The sequence below is a fragment of the Mobula birostris genome, chromosome 9, assembly GCF_030028105.1.
Source record: "Mobula birostris isolate sMobBir1 chromosome 9, sMobBir1.hap1, whole genome shotgun sequence".
Taxonomy (NCBI): domain Eukaryota; kingdom Metazoa; phylum Chordata; class Chondrichthyes; order Myliobatiformes; family Myliobatidae; genus Mobula; species Mobula birostris.
This window is the reverse complement of record NC_092378.1, coordinates 152,360,981-152,386,159: the sequence shown is the minus strand read 5'-3', so window position 1 is coordinate 152,386,159 and position 25,179 is coordinate 152,360,981. Positions and strand designations below refer to the sequence as shown.

Below are 25,179 nucleotides of genomic sequence, written 5' to 3'. Positions count from 1 at the left end.
TGAGTAGGAGGGGCAATTCTGAGACTAAAGTGATTCCAGCCTATGGACCAGTCCCACCTCATCTTCACAAGGGACTCTCCCACAGGGCCAAAGTTCCAGTCCCCCCCCCCCCCCAATGGGTTGATTGAATCCAGGGGCAAGTACCCCTCCCTCTCCCAATGCCACACTTACTCCAAGGCCTTTAACATAAATTGTTTCACATCACACCTCCCCCCCCCACCCAGGAGAGAGTAGCTACAAGTCATACAGTCCATCAAAACCCTTTACAATCATCACCCCCCCCCCCAAAACCTATTAATCCCCACTCAAACTCTGCCAAGCCTCCCTGTGAAAGGAGGGGGGTTGCACATGGGGCCAGAAACCCCACTCCATAAAAATACAGAGCCCACCAACAGAAGCTCTGAAGAACTCATCCTCCCTCTGGAGGATCTTCAAACACCCATCAACCATCACCTCTGAGATGTAGGTGGAAACCAGAGTAACTGGGGCAGATTAAAAAAACAGGTGCACCAGGAGAACATGCAAACTCCACACAGACAGCACCAGAGGTTGCGATTGAACCCAGAGTCTCCCTGGTGCAGTAAGGTAGGAACTCTCCATTTTCAAAAGGGCTGATTTTTCCCTTCAGCTACCCCCAGACAACACTGCACACACCCCTCACTCCTGGCTGAGCTCAAAGCCCTGGACTGTGCCACACCCTCCCCCAGAAACCATCTGCAAATTAGCATTGCAGGAGCTGCAACCCTGCACCACATCCCACTCTAATTACCACAATCCATATGGGTGGCCTTCTACCCAACAGCATGATCATCAACTTCTCTAACTTACAATGATTTCTTCTCCATTCCACTTCCTTTCCTATCACCTCTCCTCAGTGCCCCTCCTTCCCCTTCTCCCATGGTCCACTCTCCTCTAACAGCTACCCATTTCAGCACTTCACCTCTTCCATCAATTCCCCCCGCTTCCCTATTCTGGCAGATTCTCCCTTTTTCAGTCCTGATGACCAATATTGGCCTGAAACATCGACTGTTTACTCACCTCCATAGATGCTGCCCGACCCGCTGAGTTCCTGCAGTGTGCGCATGCATGTTGGTCAGTCTAATTTTGCCCATCTTCTGCGGCTTCATGGCCACAGGGAAGGTCAACGTGCAGATGCTGAACATTCAGGACCACATTTAAGAAACGCACCCGGAGGAAATCCGTTCCGGGGGGTGGGGGGGTGCTACATGAGAGCGACTTCCAGTCCACTTCAGAGAACAAGGACAGACTGAACAATCAAAAGACCCAACTACAGCCACCACTTACTCTTGCCCACACAGCACCGGAATACGTGGATCCCTGATCAGCCACTGGAGGACCCACCAACAATCATGAGATCATCATACTCCACTTGAGTGATCAATCTAATTCCAACATTTGGGGCATTTTTCCTTACTACAGGTGGGACGGAGGGGGTAGCCACCAACTTAAACAGAAGACTGCACCACCAGCATGTCCACTGTAACTGGAATTTTACTTGCACACTTGCACACCGGAGCATCTCCACATGGGCACTCTATCCCGCACAAACCAAAGGCCTGATCACTGTGTGCATGCAAGGGTGGTAATTTCACACGTGAGCACAGGCTCCAACTTTGCTATGGCCAGTCCCGAGCCAGATTGTGAGAGGAGGGTTGGATATGGGGCTAGCAACTCCATTCGATTAAAATCCAGAGCTACAGGAACAGCAACAGAAGCTCTGAAGGCCTCATCCCCGGGAGAGGAAGGATCTTTGATGAGCAATTTGAAAGTCTGGACCAGGAGAGGACTGTTGAGCTGCTGTCAGCAGTAGGTGTGCTCAGCTTAGGAAGAAAGAGGTCAGACTCTAGTGCAGAGGTTGGTGGGGCCATGATTCCCCAGTGTGCCTACACAAACACACTTGTGAGAGACTTAGGAACCCTTCACCCACTAGGACTTCACCATCTGAAAGGAGATGGTGTGGGGAAATGTAACAGGAGACTCCCTCTCCCCTTCACTCCCTCCCTACCCTCTGGCACATTCAGTTAGATTGACCAAGGTGATCAAAACAAAAATCAGGATGCTTGCATTACTCAGAGGAGGCCAAGCAGCAGGTGAAGAAAGGTTTCATGTTTCTGGTGAGAGGTCCTTGGTCAGAATACAAAGTTGTTTAAGTTTCCGAGTGGATTATGGGGATGTCTGTACTCTGGGGGTGCAGGACTGATGCCGAGGATCAATTCTAGAGGTGAAGGAGTGGCTGGGGCAGTTCGAGGGCAGGACACAAGATGTGGAGTGACACTTGCCCAATAGGTGACAAGGGAGGGAACTGAGTCCGTGACACAGACAGGCAGAAACTGATGTTGCTGTACAGCAGAGGGGGCAGATATCACATCACAGGTTCCTGAACTGATTCAGTTCATAGTTGGACTTCATGGTTCACCAGCAGCTGATGGAACAGGTTCTCCAAGGCCGTGAGGACTACCTAGATGTCATTATCATCTACAGCCAGACATGGTCAGAACACCTGGACCATCTGTGCAGGGGCCTGGGGACTATTCATATTGCTGGTCTCACCCCCAATGTACAAAAAGGGAAGCCAGACCCCTCGGCTACCAGCTGGGACACGGACAGGTTTGAGCAGAAGTGATCTGCAAGTCATCGACCTCACACCAAGTCCTCCTGGGTCTGGTTGGGAGTCATGCCAGGTTCATTTCCAATTCACCACTCGGGCTGCACTGGGAAGCTTGTAAGTAACCCAGCGGCATGGACAAGCCAGCGTGTAAACACCCTCAGAGCACAGACTTCGACAAACGTTCCACTGTCCAGGTGGATACCTCAGCAGCACCCATGGGAGCAGTGCAGGTATAAGGCGAATGTGGATGCAAGCTACCCGTCCTTTACTCACTCCCCATTTCTGCTCCAAATGAACTATCCGCTGTGCCTCTACTGCCTGCCCCACTACCCTGCAATCCACAACTTTTTAACCCTTTTGTTCCCACACTAATCTGCCCCTCCACTAACTGGATGAGTTCCACATCAGACAATCGCGGTCTCGCCCCAACAGAATTTTCCTCAATCCTCCCCGCCGTCGCTGCATCATAGAACATTTCTCTGTACCCAAGTTCCGTGGAGCGTCTTCCACCTGAAGCACTCACCCCGTTTCCCCGTCCACCCATGCTGGCTGACCCCACGAGTATTCACAGCATTTTCTGCTTTTGTTCTCAAGTTTTGGAAATGTGTCTTGTAATTAAAAAAAACAGATTCATTTTCTCTGAGGAAAAGTCTATTCCCAGTCACACTCCAGAGGGATTTACAAAGACATTTACATCCAAGTGTGTCATCTGGCTCGAATCAAAATGGCTTCTTCCCCCAACCCACAATGAAAAACGAACAAAGCAATAAATCGTCTTTGTTGAATAAATTAGATGAAGTTTGGATCCAGTCTGAGAGATTTATTGCCACAGTACTGGTAGTTTTATTTTTCAGCCCTCCGCTCGGCCGCTTGTCCCCGCCTGTACTTGGAACGGCTCTCCTCGATCTCCTGCTTTGTCCTCTGGATGCAGTTGAAGATCTGCTGAAAAAGGGCCTTGTACTCGGGCTGACCGTCAGTGGAGGTCGAGGTCGAGATTGAGATGGAGGCAGGTTCGACCCCCAGCAGCGCTCTGGACGGGCTGCAGCGGGCAGCGGGCTCTGGGCCCAGCCGGCCTGGAGTCTGCACCGCCTTGTGGCTGCTGCCGGAGGAGGAGAACCCAGCGGCGGGGCGCTGGCAGCGCCTCAGCAGCTCATCATACTTGAGCTGGAGCGCGCTGTACTGCTCGTCCACCTCGTTGAGCAGCGAGACACCGCGGCGCCGCACCGCCTCCGCCCGCCTGATGCAGGTCAGTTCGTGTCCGCGCACCGGGTCATCGGCGGGGCCGGGGTCCGGGCCCGGGCCCGGGCTATCGGGCCGGCCGTCGCTCGCTGGCTCCGGGTAGAGCAGCAGCCTGTCCAGCAGGCCGGCCAAGTCGCGGGGCTCGGTGCTGCGACGCCGCAGATCGGCCACACTGCTCTCCAGCTCGGCCAGCCGCTGCGTGTAGTCATGCAGGGCGGCCAGGCCGCGCTCCAGGCCTCCGCTCTCGCTCAGCACCAGCCGCCGCTCCTCCTCCAGCTCCTCGGTGCGCCGGCGCTCGGCCGCTAGCTGGCTCCGCAGCGACGACACAGTCCGCCGCAGCCGCTCCCGCTCCTCCGCCAGCGCCTGGTCCTGCTCCAGCGACCTGCGGGTGGACACACAGCAAGGGAGAAGAGATGAGGCCAGAGAAAGGCCACTTGGCCCTACCCACTCCTGCTGTCCCAGCCCAGCCCATTAGCTCACAGAGTTCTAAACAGGCCAATGCAGTCCACACAGAATACTTTCCTCTGCTAACATTCCAGTTATAATCAGGAGATGCATGAAAAATCATTCCCTGGGGTTATACAGACCACTTACCCATGCTGATCAAGGAGTCTTCTTAAGCTAATCTATGTGCCTGCATTTGGCTCATAACCTAGAGCTTTCTTATGCCTGTCTAAACACCAATGGTGCCCACCTCTACCAGCTCGCTCTATGTCCCTACCATCACCACCACTCCCTCCCTCCCCCAACAGGGAGAAAAAGTTGCCCCTTAGGTCCCCTTTAAATTTCCCCTCTCACCTTTAACCCATGCCCTCTAGTGTTGGGCTCCCTTCCCGGGGGAATAGACAGACCGTTCACCTTCACGACTTTAAACCTCCATAAAAAGTCACCCCTCAGCTTTACTCCAGGGAAAACATTCCCAGCCTATCCGGTCTCTCCTTGTAACTCAAGCCTTCCAGTCCTGGTAACATCCTCGTGAATCCTTTCTGCGTCCGCCAGGCTTCTGGGAATGGGCCTCCAGGCCTCTTTTTGAACTCCATCCATACTAACCACATTTGCCTGCATTGAGATGGGTTCCCAGCCTTGATGCTGGGGTCCGCGCGTCTCAGGCTGGGAACCCAGTTCATACAAGGTCTCTCTGCCACCAGTGTCACTGCAGGGTAACTTCATCCAGCCCCAGTAACATCTCTGGTCAGAGATGTGCTGAACAGTCTTTCTCCCCCATGACAGACACCCTGAGTCCATTGTTGTGTCTGGATCCAAAGCAAGAGGTTTTAAGGCGTGGCAGTCTTACCCTTGGAAGTCACACAGCTCCTTGAGACAGGGGGAGCTCTGCGCCGCCCTCCGCTTCTCCGACTCCTGTCGGGACCTGCTCTTCAGATCCTCGATCTGCCGCTGCAGTTCATCCACGTGAGACTGGAGACTCTCCACCATCTCCGTCAGGCTGCAAGGAAGAACAGGCACAGGCACCACTGCTTATTACTGTTACTCGTTTAAAGACACGGCATGGGACCGGCCCAACGAGTCGCACTGCCCAGTAACCCCCGATTCAACCCCAGGACAATTCACAACGACCAATTAACCTACTACCAGACTGTGGGAGGAAACCAGAGCACCCGGGGGAAACCCACACCGTCACGGGGGGAACGTACAAGCTTTCTAACAGGGGACGCTGGAAATGAACCCGGAAACCAGCACGCCGAGGTGTAATAGCAGCACACTAACCACTACGCTCAGTTAGAGGGATTGCCAGGCACCACCAGCTGCCATTCCACTGGGCGGGGTCAGGGAGACAAGTTACGAAAGGCTCGGCATCTGGAGCTTCCCACCATCCGCTGGAGGTCTGGGGAACATTCGGATGCTTGGGAAGGGGTGGGGGGGGGGAGGGAAGGAAAAATTAGATATGCCGGTTTGATTACACCATTGAAGAGAATTTTGGATGGGAGGGTTATGGAGGGCTAGGATCTGGATGCAGGACAATGGAACTGGGCAGAACAGTTCAGTACAGTCTGGATGGGCTGAAGGGCCTGTTTCTGTGGCTCAGAGATGGGAGAGGGCAATGCGAGCAGGGAGCAGGAATTCAGATTTCTGGATCATTGGGACCTCTTCTGGGGCAGGTGTGACCTGTGCAAAAAAGAACAGGTTGCACTTGAATCCCAGGGGGACCTATATCCTGGCGGGGAAGTTTGCTAAGGCTATCGGGGAGAGTTTAAACTGGAATTGCTCAGGGGTGGGAGCCGAACGAAAGTTACAGAGGAAGGGGAGGTGGCTCACAAATAGAGAAAGCTTGGAGACAGTGTGAAAGGGAGGATAGGCAGGTGATAGAGAAGGGATGCGCTCAGTCCGATCGTTTGAGATGTGTCTACTTTAATGCAAGAAGCATCATGAACAAAGCGGATGAGCTTAGAGCATGAATCAGTACTTGGAGCTATGACGTTGTGGCCATTACAGAGACTTGGATGGCTCAGGGGCAGAAATGGCTACAGAAAGGACAGGGAGGGAGGCAAAAGAGGTGGGGTTGTGGCACTGTTGATCAGAGGTAGTGTCACAGATGCAGAAAAAGGAGGAAGTCATGGAGGGGTTGTCTATGGAGTCTCTGTGGGTGGAAGATAGGAATAGGAAGGGGTCAATAACTCTACTAGGTGTTTTTTATAGACCACCCAATGGTAACAGGGACATTGAGGAGCAGATAGGGAGACAGATTCTGGAAGGGAGTAGTAATAGCAGGGTTGTTGTGGGAGATTTCAATTTCCCAAATATTGATTGGCATCTCCCTAGAGTGAGGGGTTTACAACCATAGAACCGTAGAACATTACAGCACAGAAACAGGCCTTTTGGCCCTTCTTGGCTGTGCCGAACCATTTTTCTGCCTAGTCCCACTGACCTGCACCTGGACCATATCCCTCCATACACCTCCCATCCATGTACCTGTCCAAGTTTTTCTTAAATGTTAAAAGTGAGCTCGCATTTACCACTTCATCTGGCAGCTCATTCCACACTCCCACCACTCGCTGTGTGAAGAAGCCACCCCCCCCCATGTTCCCTTTAAACTTTTCCCCCTTAAGCCATGTCATAGAAACATAGAAAATAGGTGCAGTAGGCCATTCGTCCCTTCGAGCCTGCATCGCCATTTATTATGATCATGGCTGATCATCCAACTCAGAACCCCGCCCCAGCCTTCCCTCCATACCCCCTGACCCCCGTAGCCACAAGGGCCATATCTAACTCCCTCTTAAATATAGCCAATGAACTGGCCTCAACTGTTTCCTGTGGCAGAGAATTCCACAGATTCACCACTCTCTGTGTGAAGAAGTTTTTCCTAATCTCGGGCCAAAAAGGCTTCCCCTTTATCCTCAAACTGTGACCCCTCGTTCTGGACTTCCCCAACATTGGGAACAATCTTCCTGCATCTAGCCTGTCTCATCCCTTTAGGATTTTATACGTTTCAATCAGATCCCCCCTCAATCTTCTAAATTCCAACGAGTACAAGCCCAGTTCATCCAGTCTTTCTTCATATGAAAGTCCTGCCATCCCAGGAATCAATCTGGTGAACCTTCTTTGTACTCCCTCTATGGCAAGGATGTCTTTCCTCAGATTAGGGGACCAAAACTGCACACAATACTCCAGGTGTGGTCTCACCAAGGCCTTGTACAACTGCAGTAGTACCTCCCCGCTCCTGTACTCGAATCCTCTCGCTATAAATGCCAGCATACCATTCGCCTTTTTCACCGCCTGCTGTACCTGCATGCCCACTTTCAATGACTGGTGTATAATGACACCCAGGTCTCGTTGCACCTCCCCTTTTCCTAATCGGCCACCATTCAGATAATAATCTGTTTTCCTATTTTTGCCACCAAAGTGGATAACTTCACATTTATCCACATTAAATTGCATCTGCCATGAATTTGCCCACTCACCCAACCTATCCAAGTCACTCTGCATCCTCCTCACAGCTAACACTGCCACCCAGCTTCGTGTCATTCACAAACTTGGAGATGCTGCATTTAATTCCCTCATCCAAGTCATTAATATATATTGTAAACAACTGGGGTCCCAGCACTGAGCCTTGCGGTACCCCACTAGTCACTCTGGTTTTTTTCTCCCCTAGCCTCAGTGGAAAAGGCCTGCTTGCATTCACTCTATCAATACCCATCATAATTTTAAGTATCTCTATCAAATCTCCCCTCATTCTTCTACGCTCCAGGAAATAAAGTCCAAACCTATTCAACCTTTCTTTGTAACTGAGTTTCTCAAGTCCCGACAACATCCTTGTAAACCTTCACTGCACTCTTTCAACCTTATTTATATCCTTCCTGTAATTTGGTGACCATAACTGCACACAATACTCCAAATTCAGCCATAACATTCCCACTCTTATACTCAAAACTTTGATTTATAAAAGGCCAATGTAACAAAAGCTCTCTTTACGACCCTATCTACCTGTGACGCCACTTTTAGGGAATTTTGTATCTGTATTACCAGATCCCTCTGTTCTACTGCACTCCTCAGTGCCTTACCAGTTACCCTGTATGTTCTACCTTGGTTTGTCCTTCCAAAGTGCAAAACCTCACACTTGTCTGTATTAAACTCCATCTGCCATTTTTCAGCCCATTTTTCCAGCTGGTCCAAATCCCTCCGCAAGCTTTGAAAATCTTCCTCACTGTCCACACCTCCAATCTTTGTATCACCAGCAAGTTTGCTGATCCGTATATATAACCATATAACAATTACAGCATGGAAACCGGCCATCTCGGCCCTTCTAGTCCGTGCCGAACTCTTACCCTATCCTATTCCCACGGACCTGCACTCAGCCCATAACCCTCCATTCCTTTCCTGTCCGTATATCTATCCAATTTAACTTTAAACGACAACATCGAACCTGCTTCAACCACTTCTGCTGGAAGCTCGTTCCACACAACAGCCACTCTCTGAGTAAAGTTGTTCCCCCTCATGTTACCCCTGAACTTTTGTCCTCTAATTCTCAACCCATGCCCTCTTGTTTGAATCTTCCCCACTCTCAATGGAAAAAGTCTAACCACATCAACTCTATCAATCCCCCTCATAATTTTAAACACCTCTATTAAGTCTCCCCTCATCCTTCTACGCTCCAAAGAATAAAGAGCTAACTTGTTCAACCTTTCTCTGTAACTTAGGAGATGAAACCCAGGCAACATTTTAGTAAACCTCCTCTGTACTCTCTCAATTTTATTGACATCCTTCCTATAATTCGGTGACCGGAACTGTACACAATGATCGAGATTTGGCCTTTTATTTATATTTATATAAATTTATATCCAATTTACCACATTATCATCCAGATCATTGATATAGATGACAAATAACAATGGACCCAGCACTGATCCCTGTGGCACACCACTAGTCACAGGCCTCCACTCTGAGAAGCAATTCTCTACCACCACTCTCTGGCTTCTTCCATTGAGCCAATGTCTAATCCAATTTACCACCTCTCCATGTATATCTAGCGAATGAATTTTCCTAACCCCCCATGTGGGACCTTGTCAAAGGCCTTACTGAAGTCCATGTAGACAACATCCACTGCCTTCCTTTCATCCTCTTTCCTGGTAACCTCCTCGAAAAACTCTAATAGATTGGTTTAGATGGGGTGGAGTTTGTTAGGTGTGTTCAGGAAGATTTCTTGACACAATATGTAGATAGGCCTACAAGAGGAGAGGCTGTACTTGAACTGGTATTGGGAAATGAACCTGGTTAGGTGTCAGGTCTCTCAATGGGAGAGCATTCTGGAAATAATGATCACAATTTTATCTCCTTTACCATAGCATTGGAGAGGGATAGGAACAGACAAGTTAGAGAAACGTTTAATTGGAGTTTGGGGAAATATGAGGCTATCAGGCAGGAACTTGGAAGCATAAATTGGAAACAGATGTTCTCGGGGAAATGCACGGAAGAAATATGGCAAATGTTCAGGGGATATTTACGTGGGGTTCTGAGTAAGTACGTTCCAATGAGACATGGAAAGGATGGTAGGGTACAAGATCCCTGGTGCACAAAGGCTGTTGTGAATCTAGTCAAGAACAGCTTTACGAAAGGTTCAAAAAACTAGGTAATGATAGGAATCTAGAAGATTATAAGGCTAGCAGAAAGGAGCTTAAGAATGAAATTAGGAGAGCCAGAAGGGACCATGAGAAGGCCTTGGCAGACAGGATTAAGGAAAACCCCAAGGCATTCTACAAGTACGTGAAGAGCAAGAGGATAAGACGTGAGAGAATAGGACAAATCAAGTGTGACAGTGGAAAAGTGTGTATGGAACCCGAGGAAATAGCAGAGGTATTTAATGAATACTTGGCTTCAGTATTCACTACGGAAAAGGATCTTGGCGATTTTATAGATGACTTGCAGTGGACTGAAAAGCTTGAGAATGTAGATATTAAGAAAAAGGATGTGCTGGAGCTTTTAGAAAGCATCAAGTTGGATAAGTCACCAGGACTGGACAGGATGTACCCCAGGCTACTGTGGGAAATGAGGGAGGAGATTGCTGAGCCTCTCTGACAATGATCTTTGCATCATCAATGAGGACGCGAGAGGTTCCAGAGGATTGGAGGGTTGTGGATGTTGTTCCGTTATTCAGGAAAGGGAGTAGGGATAGCTCAGAAAATTATAGGCCAGTGAGTCTTACTTCAGTGGTTGGTAAGCTGATGGAGAAGATCCTGAGAGGCAGGATTTATGAATATTTGGAGAGGTATAATGTGATTAGAAATAGTCACCATGGCTTTGTGAAAGGCAGATCGTGCCTGATTGAATTTTTTGAGGATGTGACTCAACACATTGATGAAAGTAGAGCCGTAGATGTGGTGTATGTGGATTTCAGCAAGGCATTTGATAAGGTATCCTGCATGGAGGCCGGTGACCACTGGTGTGCCTCAGGGATCTGTTCTGGGACCCCAACTTTTTGTGATTTTTATAAGTGACCTGGATGAGGAAGTGGAGGGATGGTTTAGTAAATTTGCTGATGACACAAAGGATGGGGGTGTTGTGGATAGTGTGGAGGGCTGTCAGAGGTTACAGCGGGACATTGATAGGATGCAAAACTGGGCTCAGAAGTGGCAGATGGAGTTCAACCCAGATAAGTGTGAGGTGGTTCATTTTGGTAGGTCAAATATGGTGGCAGAATATAGCATTACTGGTAAGACTCTTGGCAGTGTGGAGGATCAGAGGGATCTTGGGGTCTGAGACCATAGGACACTTAAAGCTGCTACGCAGGTTGACTGCGGTTAAGGTGTACGGTGCATTGGCCTTCATTAATTGTGGAATTGAGTTTAGGAGCCGAGAGGTAATGTTGCAGCTATATAGGACCCTGGTCAGACCCCACTTGGAGTATTGTGCTCAGTTCTGGTCACCTCACTATAGGGAGGATGTGGAAACCATAGAAAGGGTGCAGAGGAGATTTACAAGAGTATTGCTTGGATTGGGGAGCATACCCTATGAGAATAGGTTGAGTGAACTTGGTCTTTTCTCCTTGGAGCGACAGAGGATGAGAGGTGACCTGATAGAGGTGTATAAGATGATGAGAGGCATTGATCGTGTGGATAGTCAGAGGCTTTTCCCCAGGGCTGAAATGGCTAACATGAGAGGGCACAGTTTTAAGGTGCTTGTTAGTAGGTACAGAGGAGATGTCAGGGGTAAGTTTTTTTTTTACATGCAGAGAATGGTGAGTGCGTGGAATGGGCTGCTGGCAGCGGCAGTGGAGGCCGAAACGATAGGGTCTTTTAACAGGCTCCCGGCTGGCTACATGGAGCTCAGAAAAATAGAGGGCTATGGGTAAAGCCTAGGTAGTTCTAAGGTAGGGACATGTTCTGCACAACTTTGTGGGCCGAAGAGCCTGTATTGTGCTGTACATTTTCTATGTTTCTATGATCTGCTAATGAATTTGTAAGCCTTGGTCACAAAGTGGACCCTATCTCACCAACAAGAACCAACGTGCATCCATCTGTGGGGAACCTTGGCTGATCTGGGTGTCTGCAGGTCACCACTGAGTGGCTGTGTCGTTAACACACACATTTCAACTTGCATCTGCTGAGGGCGAGGGTGAACAAACACTCCCTACTGGCTAGAGCATGCAATTCCAGCGTGACTGTTGACATAGCAAAGCTGAATGGCAAACAGGCACAAGATGTGAAAATCCAGAGCAACACTCACGCAAAGTGCCAGAGGATCTCAGATCAGGCAACATCTCCGGAGGGGAATAAACAATCAACATTTTGGGCTGAGACCCCTCATCAGGACTGGAAAGGAAAGGGGACGCTGAAGCCAAAATAAGGTAGGAGGAAGGGAAGAGTACGAGCTGACAGGTGATAAGTGGGACCGGGAGGTGGAGGTGAAGTAGGAATCTGGGAGGGGATAGGTGGAAAAGGTAAAAGGGCTGAAGAAATAATTCAATAGCAGAAGACAGTGGACCATGGAAGGGGCCGGAAGGCAGAATAAGAGGCAATTTAAAATCTTCAGTGTTGCTTAAAAGGAGACCTGCCCCACGCACGGATTGTGATAATCAAGTCTGTCACGGTAAAGCATCACATTACCTGGTTATCTTGTTCTCTGATGCCTTGCTTTCCATAACTAGTTTCTGATTGGTCACTTCCAGCTCGCGGGCAGTCACGTCGAGTTGCTCGTAGACCTTGGCGTGTTGCTCGTTTGTCTGCCGCAGGAACTCCACCTGCTTGGTGAGGTACTGAGAGACGGGACAGAAGCAGTGAGGCTGCAGGAAGGGGGGAGGCCTGTCCGACTGGAAACCCCCCTTCCCCAAGAGAGCTGCACAATGGCATCACAGGAAGAAGAACTTCCTCCCCGTCTGTATCACTGCCTTTCATTTCCTGAGCATTGTTCTCTCTAAGCTGCATGGCTGTGCACTCACTGAAATACTCCTGCACACAGTGCCTTGGTTACCTCACACCTGGAATTTTCTTCATATCATCTACCATGTCTTATTTTATAGGTGATCTTGGTTCATCATTGACCATGATTGTTCTCGGCAAATTTTTCTGCAAAAGTGGTTTGCCAATGCCTTCTTCTGGGCGGTGTCTTTACAAGACAGGTGACTCCAGCCATTATCAATACTGTTCAGAGCCTGGCATCAGTGGTTGTATAACCAGGAGATGTTTTGGGATGAGACCCTTCATCAGGACTGGAAAGGAAGGGGGCAGACGCCAGAAAGAGAAGGTGGTGGGGGCAGGAAGAGGGGAGCTGAGAGCCTTCGCCAGTGAAACACTTGTATCCTATCCATCCTGATGAACTCAAACGACAAACAGAAGGGGCAGTGCCATCAGTAAGACGCAGGCTCACAACGAGGTAGACTGAGGACAAGAGTCCATCTTATCGTACTAGAAATCCCATCAAGTGTCTGACCACACAGGTATGAGTCTGGCGTTTTCAGGGTGCGGGGGGGAGAATGTCTGTGGTAGGTGGGGTCTATGATTAAGATGAACTGCTTTAGTGAAGTAGGAGAAAATGGACTCTGTCCCTCCTACAACATCCCAAAGCAATCTACAGCCAATCAGGTGCTTTCTGATACACAATTTATGAACTGTTTGGTCTAATGATTTAGATTTCATTGTTTCAGGAACAGCTTCTTCCCCTCCACCAAATTTCTCAATGGTTCATGAACTGCTGAACACCTCACTGGTTTAATCTTTGCCTTGTTTAATATTCCTGTTGCAATTTATTGTAATTTGTCTTGCACTGTACTGCTTCCGCAAAACAAATTTCATGGTATGTGAGTGATAGTAACCTGATTTAGATGCCGACCAGCAGGAACTTGGCTCTGCCCAGTGGCTGGCCAGTTCCACTTCCCCAATGACATGTCCGTCGACGGCCTCCTCTTCTGCCCCACTGACACCAGACGCAGGTTGGAGGAGAAACACTTCACATTCCGCTTGGGTAGCCTCCAGCCTGATGGGATCAACATCGATCTCTATAACCTCTCATGCCTTTACCCCACCCTCACAAGCTGCTCACCTTCCTCCCCCTGGTGCCCGTCCTCCTTCCCTCTCTCCCATGGTCTACTCCCCTCCATCAGTCCTTTAACCTTTTCTACCTATCCCCTCCTGGCTCCTCACTTTACCCCCTCACCTACCAGCTTCAACTCCTTCTCCCTCCCCCACCCCCATTCTGGCTTCTGCCTCCTTCCTTTCCAGTCCTGATGAAGGTTCTCAGCTCGAACATCCTCTCCGTAGACGCTGCCTGACCTGCTGTGTATCCATCTGTCAGACCAAATACCGAACAGGTTCGATCCAGTTGAACAGTAGGACAATGCAGAGGGGAGGAATGGCCTCTTCCTGCCCCTACCCAATAAATCTCGGTGTAAGCACTGGCCTCTGTATGGTTTGGAATGTAACTGGCTGGCACGTTAGTGAGGGGACTCCATATACCCTCTCCCCCCCCCCCCCCCCCCCCAGCGAGGGGCATAGTTCCACAGCCTCACCTCGATCTCCTGCAGCTGCTCCTGGTTGGTGCTGTACATCTGCTGCAGCCCCTCCTCCAGCTCCGTGTTGCGATCCAGCAGGGCCTTGCCCAGCTCTGCTGCCAGGTACAGGTCTAGGACAGGAGATAAGACACCACGACCATTAAACCACAAGACCTAGCAGCAGAATGAGGCTATTCAGCCCATTGAGAAAACACTGCCAGTCCATCATGGCTGATTTATAATCCCACTCTCTCCTGCCATCTCCCTGTAACCTTTGACACCCTGACTAATCAAAAACCTATGAATCTCCACTTTAAATATACCCAATGACGTGGCCTCCACAACCATCTTTGGCAATGAATTCCACAGATTCTCCAATGTTTGGCTAAGGAAATTCCTCCTTATCTCTGTTCTAAAGGAATATCCTTTTATTCCAAAGCCATCTCCTCTGGCCCTAGACTCCCTCACTATTGGAAACGTCCTCTCCACATCCACTATCTAGGCCTTTCAGCCAGTTTCAGTGAGATCTCCACTGACTTCTAAACTCCAGTGAGTACAGGCCCAGAGGCAAACGCTCCTCACGTGAACCCTTTCATTCTTGGGAATCTCCTCTGGACCCTCTCCAATGTCAGCACATCTCTACTTTCTCAACATTCCAGGTGCCGTTTAACCAGAGCCTTATAAAGCCTCAGCATTACATCCTTGCTTTTATATTCTAATCCCTTCAAAATGAATACTAACATTACACTTGCCTTCCTTACCACTGGCAAGTTAGCTTTAGGCAATCCTTTCCAAAAGGAAATTCTTTTGCATTTGTACAGGGCCCTGGTGAGACCACACCTGGAGTATTGTGTGCAGTTTTGGTCTCCAGGGTTAAGGAAGGACATCCTGGCTGTGGAGGAGGTGCAGCGTAGGTTCACTAGGTTAATTCCTGGGATGTCCGGACTGTCTTACGCAGAGAGGTTAGAGAGACTGGGCTTGTACACGCTGGAATTAAGGAGATTGGGGGGGGGGGGGGAGATCTGATTGAGACAAATAAGGTTATTAAGGGATTGGACAAGATAGAGGCAGGAAATATGTTCTAAATGCTGGGAGAGTCCAGTACCAGAGGGCATGGTTTAAGAATAAGGGGTGGGTCATTTAGGACAGAGTTGAGGAGGAACAACTTCTCCCAGAGAGTTACATAGAAAATAGGTGCAGGAGTAGGCCATTCGGCCCTTCGAGCCTGCACTGCCATTTATGATCATGGCTGATCATCCAACTCAGAACCCCGCCCCAGCCTTCCCTCCATACCCCCTGATCCCCGTAGCCACAAGGGCCATATCTAACTCCCTCTTAAATATAGAGAATGAACTGGCCTCAACTGTTTCCTGTGGCAGAGAATTCCACAGATTCACCACTCTCTGTGTGAAGAAGTTTTTCCTAATCTCGGTCCTAAAAGGCTTCCCCTTTATCCTCAAACTGTGACCCCTTGTTCTGGACTTCCCCAACATCGGGAACAATCTTCCTGCATCTAGCCTGTCCAATCCCTTTAGGATTTTATACGTTTCAATCAGATCCCCCCTCAATCTTCTAAATTCCAACGAGTACAAGCCGAGTTCATCCAGTCTTTCTTCATATGAAAGTCCTGCCAACCCAGGAATCAATCTGGTGAACCTTCTTTGTACTCCCTCTATGGCAAGGATGTCTTTCCTCAGATTAGGGGACCAAAACTGCACACAATACTCCAGGTGTGGTCTCACCAAGGCCTTGTACAACTGTAGCAGTACCTCCCTGCTCCTGTACTCGAATCCTCTCGCTATAAATGCCAGCATACCATTCGCCTTTTTCACCGCCTGCTGTACCTGCATGCCCACTTTCAATGACTGGTGTATAATGACACCCAGGTCTCGTTGCACCTTCCCGTTTCCTAATCGGCCACCATTCAGATAATCTGTTTTCCTATTTTTGCCACCAAAGTGGATAACTTCACATTTATCCACATTAAATTGCATCTGCCAAGAATTTGCCCTCTCACCCAACCTATCCAAGTCACTCTGCATCCTCTTCACAGCTAACACTGCCACCCAGCTTCGTGTCATCCGCAAACTTGGAGATGCTGCATTTAATTCCCTCATCCAAGTCATTAATATATATTGTAAACAACTGGGGTCCCAGCACTGAGCCTTGCGGTACCCCACTAGTCACCGCCTGCCATTCTGAAAAGGTCCCGTTTATTCCCACTCTTTGCTTCCTGTCTGCTAACCAATTCTCCATCCACATCAATACCCTACCCCCAATACCGTGTGCTTTAAGTTTGCACACTAATCTCCTGTGTGGGACCTTGTCAAAAGCCTTTTGAAAATCCAAATATACCACATCCACTGGTTCTCCCCTATCCACTCTACTAGTTACATCCTCAAAAAATTCTGAGATTCGTCAGACATGATTTTCCTTTCACAAATCCATGCTGACTTTGTCCGATGATTTCACCGCTTTCCAAATGTGCTGTTATCACATCTTTGAAAACTGACTCCAGCAGTTTCCCCATCACCGACGTTAGGCTAACCGGTCTATAATTCCCCGGTTTCTCTCTCCCTCCTTTTTTAAAAAGTGGGGTTACATTAGCCACCCTCCAATCCTCAGGAACTAGTCCAGAATCTAACGAGTTTTGAAAAATTATCACTAATGCATCCACTATTTCTTGGGCTACTTCCTTAAGCACTCTAGGATGCAGACCATCTGGCCCTGGGGATTTACTGCCTTCAATTTACCTAACACCACTTCCCTACTAACATGTATTTCGCTCAGTTCCTCCATCTCACTGGACCCTCTGTCCCCTACTATTTCTGGAAGATTATTTATGTCCTCCTTAGTGAAGACAGAACCAAAGTAATTATTCAATTGGTCTGCCATGTCCTTGCTCCCCATAATCAATTCACCTGTTTCTGTCTGTAGGGGACCTACATTTGTCTTTACCAGTCTTTTCCTTTTTACATATCTATAAGAGCTTTTACAGTCAGTGGAGTTGTGAAGGTGTGGAATGCGCTGCCTCAGAAGGCAGTGGAGGCCAATTCTCTAGATGCTTTCAAGAAGGAGCTAGATAGGTATCTTATGGATAGGGGACTCAAGGGTTATGGGGACAAGGCAGGAACCGGGTATTGATAGTAGATGATCAGCCATGATCTCAGAATGGTGGTGCAGGCTCGAGGGGTCGAATGGTCTACTTCTGCACCTATTGTGTATTGCTCTTTTGCACCCGATTTCTGAATTCACTTCCTCATTTAGAAAACAGTGTTTTCAATACTTATATCAAAGTGCATAACCCTACACGTCCCAACACTACCATGCTGCCTTTGCCCATTCCCCCAATCTGTCCAGGTTCTTCTGCAGCTTCCCTGCTTCAACACTACCTGACCCACCACCCATCTCTGAATCCTATGCAAACTTTGCCACAAAGCCACCAACTCCGTCATCCGGGTGGTTGACGTACCACGTGAAAAGAAGTGGGTCCCAACACCAGCCCGAGAACCACAACCCTGGTGGGCCTCCAATTTCAACGGCACCCTGAACAAAGATAGTCGAGTTTATCGTCCCATGCACGAGTGCAGTACAGGTAGAACGACAAGTAGGTCCAGACACCACACAAAGTGGCCACCATGTGTATGTTCATGGTCTTCTGCTGCTGTAGCCCACCCACCTCAAGGTTCAACACGTTGTGCGTTCAGAGATGCTCTTCTGCACACCACTGTTGTAATGAGTGGTTGTTTGAACATTGCCTCCCCACCAGGAACAACTTCAAAAGGCAGTGCTTCATAAAAGTGACATCCATCATTAAGGATCCCCACCACCCAGGACATGCCCTCTTCTCATTGCTACCATCGGGAAGGAGATACAGGAGTCTGAAGACACACATTAGGAACAGCGTCTTCCCCTCCACCATCAGATTTCTGAATGGATAATGAATCCATATACATTACCACCAGAGAGACATTCAGTAAGCAACACCAAACTGATTGTTTGGAATCAAAACAACCTTACCTGGTGCATCAGGGCTGGAGTGTGTCTGCACCCACATCATACCCCACCCCAGTGCTCCACCCTCACCATTCCCAAGCAGATTTGCATGCGTGCATCAAAAGATTTTGGACAGTAATGTAAATTAGATTTTTTAATTACGTATTACAATGTACTGCTGCCACAAAACAACACATTTCCTGTATGCTGGTGATATTAAACCCGATTCTGACAAACACCCAGTGGCTCAGATCAACGATGAACCTGCTCTTTTCCAACAGACAAAGCAAGCTGAGGGTAAGCAGAGCAGACTGTAAAGCCCAGCCCTCCTGCTGCAACTGAGAACGAACAAGCAAAACGGCAGATGAGGTGTGATCGCACCCGTGCGTGAGAGAAGATGTTCTCTCACACTGCTGTCAGAGTCAGTAATGGGACAGAAACATCGACAGATCAACACGGGAAAGTGTTAATAGAGCTGACGCAGCCACCAGATATTTAGAAACACAAATGAGATGGAACAGTGTCTAGAGAACAAAGTTCAAAGTAAATTTATTATCAAAGGACCTACATTTCACCATACCCAACCCAGAGGTTCACTTTCCTGCAGGAACTCTCACAACAGAACACACAGGACAGAAGCAGTCAATGTGCAAAAGGCAACAATCGTGCAAACGCAAAAGGAAAAATAATAATAAATAAGCAAATGAGAACGAGATAAATAATTCTTGAAAGCGAGGCCACAGGTTCAGTGTTCGGGTGAGTGAGGTTTTCCCCTCTGGTTCAGGAGCCTGATGGTTGAGGGGTGATAACTGTCCCCAAACCTGGTGGTGTGGGTCCTGAGGCTCCTGTACTTCCTTCCTGATGGCTGAGGGGTGATAACCGTTCCTGAACCCAGTGATGTGGGATGTTTAAATTTCAGGTCAATGTCCATTCCCCAGACTGATAACCTAACCCACACTCTCACACCCAAAACAGGTAAAAGCAGCGTAGCGATTAGCACAGTACTTTACAGCTCCAAGAACAGTTTTCAATTCCCGCCACCGTCTGTATGTTCTCTCCAGGACCGGTGACCCGGTTTCCTTCCGCAGTCCAAACACGGACGGGTGAGGGTTAGCGAGTGGTGGTCGTGCTGGGCTACTGCCTGAAGTGAGGCAACATTGCGGGCTGACCCCAGCAAACCCTCGGACTGTGTTGGTTTTTGACGCAAACCGATGCATTTCACTGTAGCTCAATGAAGTGAATGAGAATCACTGACACAAGCTGTGAAATTTATTGTTCTGCACAGGAGTACCAGTGTAAAATATTAAAAATCACTACAAAATGATGTACAAAGAGTGAAAAAGTGAGAGTGTTTACAGAAATGTGATGGCGGAGAGGAAGAAGCTGCTCCTGAAACATTGAGCTATGAGTGTGTGTCTTCATCTCCCGTCCCTCCTCTTTGACGGTAGTGATGAGGGTCCTCAACCACGGCTGCCGCCTTTTTGAGGCGTGACCGTTTGAAGATGCCCTGGGTGGTGGGGAGGCTGGTGCTGATGGAGGGTGTGGGGAATGCACTGCCAGCGACAGTGCTGGAAGCGGATACAACAGGGGTCCCCCCCCCCCCAGAGACTCTTAGAGAGGTACATGGAGCTTAGAAAAGGAGAGGGTTATGAGGCAGTTTTCAGAGTAAGTTACATGGTCAGCACAACATTGTGGGCCGAAGGGCCTGTAATGTGCTGTAGATTTCTGTGCTGAGTTTACAGCAGTTTATCCGATCCTGTGCATTGGCCCCTCCATAACAGACTCTGATACAGCCAGTGACAAGCTAATCTGTATAATCTGACAATCCGAGATGCATCAGCAACAGATTCAGCTGTGGACAACACAGAAGAGAGAGCTCAGTCACTTCCCAAAACTGCCGCTCACTTTGTTCGTGTCTCAGCCAGTCCCTCAGGGAGGAGGAAGATTTGGTGGGCATACAAACGATCAACACCAACATTCTACTCTTAGTCACAAAGGAGAGGTGTTTTGTACAGCCCGGTGTGTAAAGCAGTCGGATTTGTTCTGCCTGCACACCGAGAAGGCTTTGGCTAAGTATTTTTCTTGCCTTGCCCGGCTGCCAAGACAGACAGCCTGGAGATTCTTTCGCCGCTCCCTCCCTGTGTTCAGCCTGCCTCACTGTATGATGCAAGAAAGGGCAACAAAGACAGTGAACCAACACTGAGACACTTATCCTGCTACGAACCTACAACCGACCCGATTACCAACACTGAACCATCCCCACAACCTACCGACTCCATCTCCTGTCCAATATTTATTTATTATTATTATTCTTGTTTTTGCAGTTTGCTGCCTTTTGCACTTCCATTGGTTAATCGGTATTCTAAGTGTTTTTTTAAATGTGTTTCTCTGTATTTATTGAGAGTGCCTGCAAGAAAATGAATCTCGGTTGTGTATGGCGAATTGTGTGTACTTCACAATAAATTTACTTTGAACTTTACATCTGGGAGCTCGGTACCGTCTCAGCTAGAACCAGAATCACAACAGGGGTCTCTTCCTTTATGCTCTGTCATCTTGTCACTATTTTCTCTTTTTTTCCACTACTTTTGTAGAACATAGAAGACAGAACATTACAGCACAAGGTCAGTCAGCCCCCTGTGTTGTGCTGACCTTTTAACTTAGTCCATGATTAACCCAACCCTTCCCTCTCACTCAGCCCTCTAATTTTCTTTCATCCATGTGCCCGAGTCTCTTAAATGTCCTTGATGTATCTGCCTCTAACCCCACATTCACCATTCTTTAAAAAGAACCTAGCTCTGACATCCCCCATACTTCAATCCAAACACCTTAAAATATGCTCCTTCATATTAGCCATTTGACTCAATTATTTTGTTCGTATTAGCTGTTTGATTCACTGATCCGCCATTTCCGTTCTATCTATGCCTCTTATTCATCAATTGACAGACGGCCGGGAACAGGGTCTGCCCACCCTTTTGAGCCGCCCAGCAACCCCCCTATTTAACCCTAGCCTAATCAGCGGGCAGTTTACAATGACCGATTGACCAACTGGTACAACTTTGGGCTGTGGAAGGAAACGGAAGCACCCAGAGAAACACAGGCAATCACAGGGGGAATGTATGAACTCCTTACGGGCAGTGAGGGGAATTGAACCCGGGCCACTGGGACTGTAAAGCATTGTGCTGACCATTCCACTGCCATGCCACCCCTCGTCCTCCCTCGCTCCAAAGAGAAAAGCCCCGGACATTCCCTCTGAATCAGGAGGCACCATGGTAAATCTCCCCTGACCCTTCAGAACTCCCACATCCTTCCTGCAACGAGATGACGATTGTCACACACATTCCTTACTGCAATTTGTAGTTACTTTCTTAATGTGTTACACTAATGTATTACAAAATAACTAATTTTGCAACATCTGAGCACTTTATTAGGTACAGGAATACTATTGACTGGATGCTTTTTTTTTGCACCATTCCCTGTAAACTCTAGAGACTGTTGTGCGTGAAAATCCCAGATCAGCAGTTTCTGAGATACTCAAACCACCCCGTCTGGCACCAACAATCACTCCACAGTCAGATCACATTTCTTTCCCGTTCTGAAGTTTGAACTGAACCTCTTGACCGTGTTTGCATGCTCTTGTACATTGAGCTGCTGTCATATGATCAACTGATTAGATAGTTGCATTAACAAGGTCTACAGGTGTATGTCAGTGACAATAAACTTGAATCTGACCATTTAGCCAGCCACTCTCTTTAGGAATGGCAAAGAGCAGGTCAATGACTGAGTTTAACCACAGAAATACGGAGCATTACTTAGAGAGTTATATCTTCACCTACAGCCAGTTACAAGCTGCCACTAAACCAGAAAACACAACTCCCGGGGTGGGGGGGGGGGGGGTGGCAAATAACATGAAGCTGCCCAGAGAAAATCTACAAGGGAGTTGCCAGGACTTGAGAACCTGGGTTATAGGGAAAGATTGAATAGGTTAGGACTATTTTTTCCTGGAGCAAAGGAGAATGAGAAGAGATTTGATACAGGTATACAAAATTATGAGCAGCTTAGAGAGGGCAAATCCAAACAGGCTTTTTCCAGTAAAGTTGGGAGAGTCCAGTACGAGAGGTTATAGGTTAAATGTGAAAGATGAAATATCTAAGGGGGATCTTCTTCACTCAGAAGGTGATAGAGTGTGGGATGAGCTGCCAGAGGAAGAAGCACACGTAGGTTTGATTGCAACACAAGGGATCTTTGGACGGGAGGGGTAGGTAGGGCTATGGTACAGGTACAGGCCAATGAGACCAGGCAGATAATAGTTTGGTATGGACTAGATGTTTCAGTGCTGTACTGTCCTATGACTGGAACCCTCATTAGAAATGGGGGATTCCATCATCTGTGATCTCTGAACTCTTCACAAACATTTCAGCACAAGGCCAGATCTGTCTGCATCCTCAGGCAGAGTTACGAGGGGAACAAAAGAACAGCCATTGTTGGGATTTATTCTGCCACTAAATGTGGACAGGGAGGAGGGGTTGAGCCAAGGGAGGCCGAGTTGAAATAACTATTAGGAACAGCGGGAGGGAGAGGGGCAGAACTGGGAAGGGCGGGAGGTGGTGGAGGGGTTGATCCTTTGTGATCTGAACACCCTCCTTGAAAGGTCAGCGGACGCAGATTCAGGGAGTTTGAAAGGGAATTCACGCCTGTCGAGGTCCAATTCAACCGGCGCGCTCACTCAGAACACTGTTGCCATAGCGACACAGCGGGTGCAAGAGCGAGACTCACTGGAACGCAGGGCAGGCACAGTCTTGATGGATTGAATGGCCTTTTTCCCAGGCAGGATACCACAGGGAGCTTTGACTGTAGAGAGAGGCAGATATGCATGGTTCACAGTAACAACCCCCCCCCCCCAAACTCTTCAGGAAGCCCAAGCCATGGGAAGCAGTGGTCCCACGGGCCATTCAGCCCATCTTCATACTAGCCCTTCAGTAATTTCACATCCCAGTTTTTAAATCTAAGATTCCCAGAGAAAACTGCCCCCAGTGATTTCAAGCCCAACCATCACCTCTCAGTGTCACTGGATCTAAAATGCAAAATCTCCCTCGGCAACAGCACAACATGAGCCAACCAGCTTCTGCCCTGGGACAAATGTGAGACCCCCACATTCCAAGCACAAACAGGGACAATCCTAGGACATCAAGGTGCACATTTGGGTGGGACTTTCCCTGAGCACCCAACCTCTGATCCTGATTAACACCCAGTCCCCGAGCTTACACGGTCGAGCACCCTCATTCCATCTACTACAACACAGGCTTTGCAGGTGGCCACCCGTCCCCATCGCGACATGGTCTCCTCTACCACTCTCAGGTTAGAGAAGCAACACCTCATATTCTGTCTGGGTAGCCTCCAACCTGACATGAACATCGATTTCTCTAACTTCTGGTAATTTCACCCCTCCCCCTATTCCCCACTCCGAATCCCCTATCCTCACGTGTCCATCACCTCCCCCTGGGGGTGCCCCACACCTTTACCCCATGGTCCACTCTCCTCTATCAGGTTCCTCTTTCTTCAGCCCTTTACTTCTTCCACCCATCACGCCCCAGCTTCTCACTCCAACCCCCCCCGGTATTGCTGCCCCTCTCCCTACCCTCCCTGACTTATTGCCCCTTCATTTCCAGTGCTGATGAAGGGTCGCGGACCAAACGCCGACTGTCTCTTCCCCTCCGCAGATGCTGCCTGACCTGCTGGGCTCCTCCAGCGTTTTAAGTGCTTTGCTCCGGATTTCCAGCGTCCACAGAATCTCCTGTCTTTGCGACTTGCACCGTAGAACCTTCCTTTTTACAATGCAAGGACTTCGGACAATCCTGAGCACCCAGGATAATTCTTACCCCGTACCGCGTTGTTAAGGACAACTCCCGGCCGATCACTGTGTAAAACTCAACACCAACCCCCGGCGGAGCGAAAGGAAGCGAAGACACAAGATGCTCGAAACACAAGGCGCCTCGATGGAGGCATGGGAACAGAGGTCATTTCGTCCCGAGCCGGGACAGCTGTGTTAAAGAACCAATTGAGCCGGGCTTCTTCAAGTTTTCTTTAGGCGGTGGGCAGAGAAGAACAAAGTAACTAGATTGCACCGACCTGTTCTATCAGAGGGTTTTTAATCTTAAACAGAGACGGTCTCCTCTACCAAAGGCCGGTGCAGGTGACAGAACGCGGGACCGGGACTCGAACGAGGCGCCGCCCCGGAACAGAGGCACAGTCCACCGCGAGAGAAAAGACACGAGGTTTCACTCACCGTGCTCCATATCGCGCTGCTGCTGGAACCAGGAATCCTCCCGGAGCTCAAACTCCTCCATTATTCTGTCCGTCAGCATCCTCCCTCCGTGTGGCGCTTAGCGAGCACCGGCTCTCCCAGCCCCAGCCCTCGGCACCGCACCGCACCGCTTGCCAGCCGGGCTCGCTCGGCCAGACGGCACCGCCGCGGCGCTCACTCCATCGCAGCGACGTGGCAGTCAGCGGCGGGACGGCGAAGGGCAGCAGCCCAGACTGGGACCGCCGGCCGGGGGGCGGGAACCCCGCCGGCCAGGCCCCGCCCCCTGTGTAACAAACCGAGCCGCAGCCAATCCGCCGCGCTCGCCACGTCACCTGACCGACAGCGACCCGCCCACCCGCTCTTGGAGTGCGGTTCGAATCCCAGCCAATCCGCCGCGTCCGCGACGCCACGTGACCGACAGCGTCCCGCCCCCCCGAGAGGGCGCGGCTCATTGAAAGTTCTGTGGTCGAGACAATGGAGCTGGCGGGGCTCCTCCCGGTGTAATTACCGGAGCGCTCGCTTGTTGCATTCATCGGGAGCGTGGCTGCGTGAAGAGCACTGAAGCTTCAGTCATACTTT

At 49.3% G+C, this 25,179-nt stretch overlaps 1 protein-coding gene across 1 annotated transcript; it reads right to left on the bottom strand.

The window, feature by feature from the left end:
* Positions 1-213: 213 nt before the first annotated feature.
* Positions 214-24,865, bottom strand: cdr2a (cerebellar degeneration-related protein 2a). Its single transcript, XM_072269167.1, has 5 exons — positions 24,583-24,865; positions 14,322-14,434; positions 12,424-12,572; positions 5,163-5,312; positions 214-4,250 (listed from the first exon to the last, which is right to left on the bottom strand). Exons 1-5 carry the CDS (start codon positions 24,659-24,661, stop codon positions 3,473-3,475), a joined length of 1,269 nt encoding a protein of 422 aa, XP_072125268.1. The 5' UTR covers positions 24,662-24,865; the 3' UTR covers positions 214-3,472.
* Positions 24,866-25,179: the final 314 nt, after the last annotated feature.

Excerpts from the sequence above, each read along its gene's own strand:
- cdr2a (XM_072269167.1), bottom strand. The coding sequence starts at position 24,661 with ATGCTGACGGACAGAATAATGGAGGAGTTTGAGCTCCGGGAGGATTCC. Across the intron at positions 14,435-24,582 it reads GCAGCGCGATATGGAGCACG|ACCTGTACCTGGCAGCAGAG; the intron begins GTGAGTGAAACC and ends CTCCTGTCCTAG. Across the intron at positions 12,573-14,321 it reads AGCAGCTGCAGGAGATCGAG|TACCTCACCAAGCAGGTGGA; the intron begins GTGAGGCTGTGG and ends CCCGTCTCTCAG.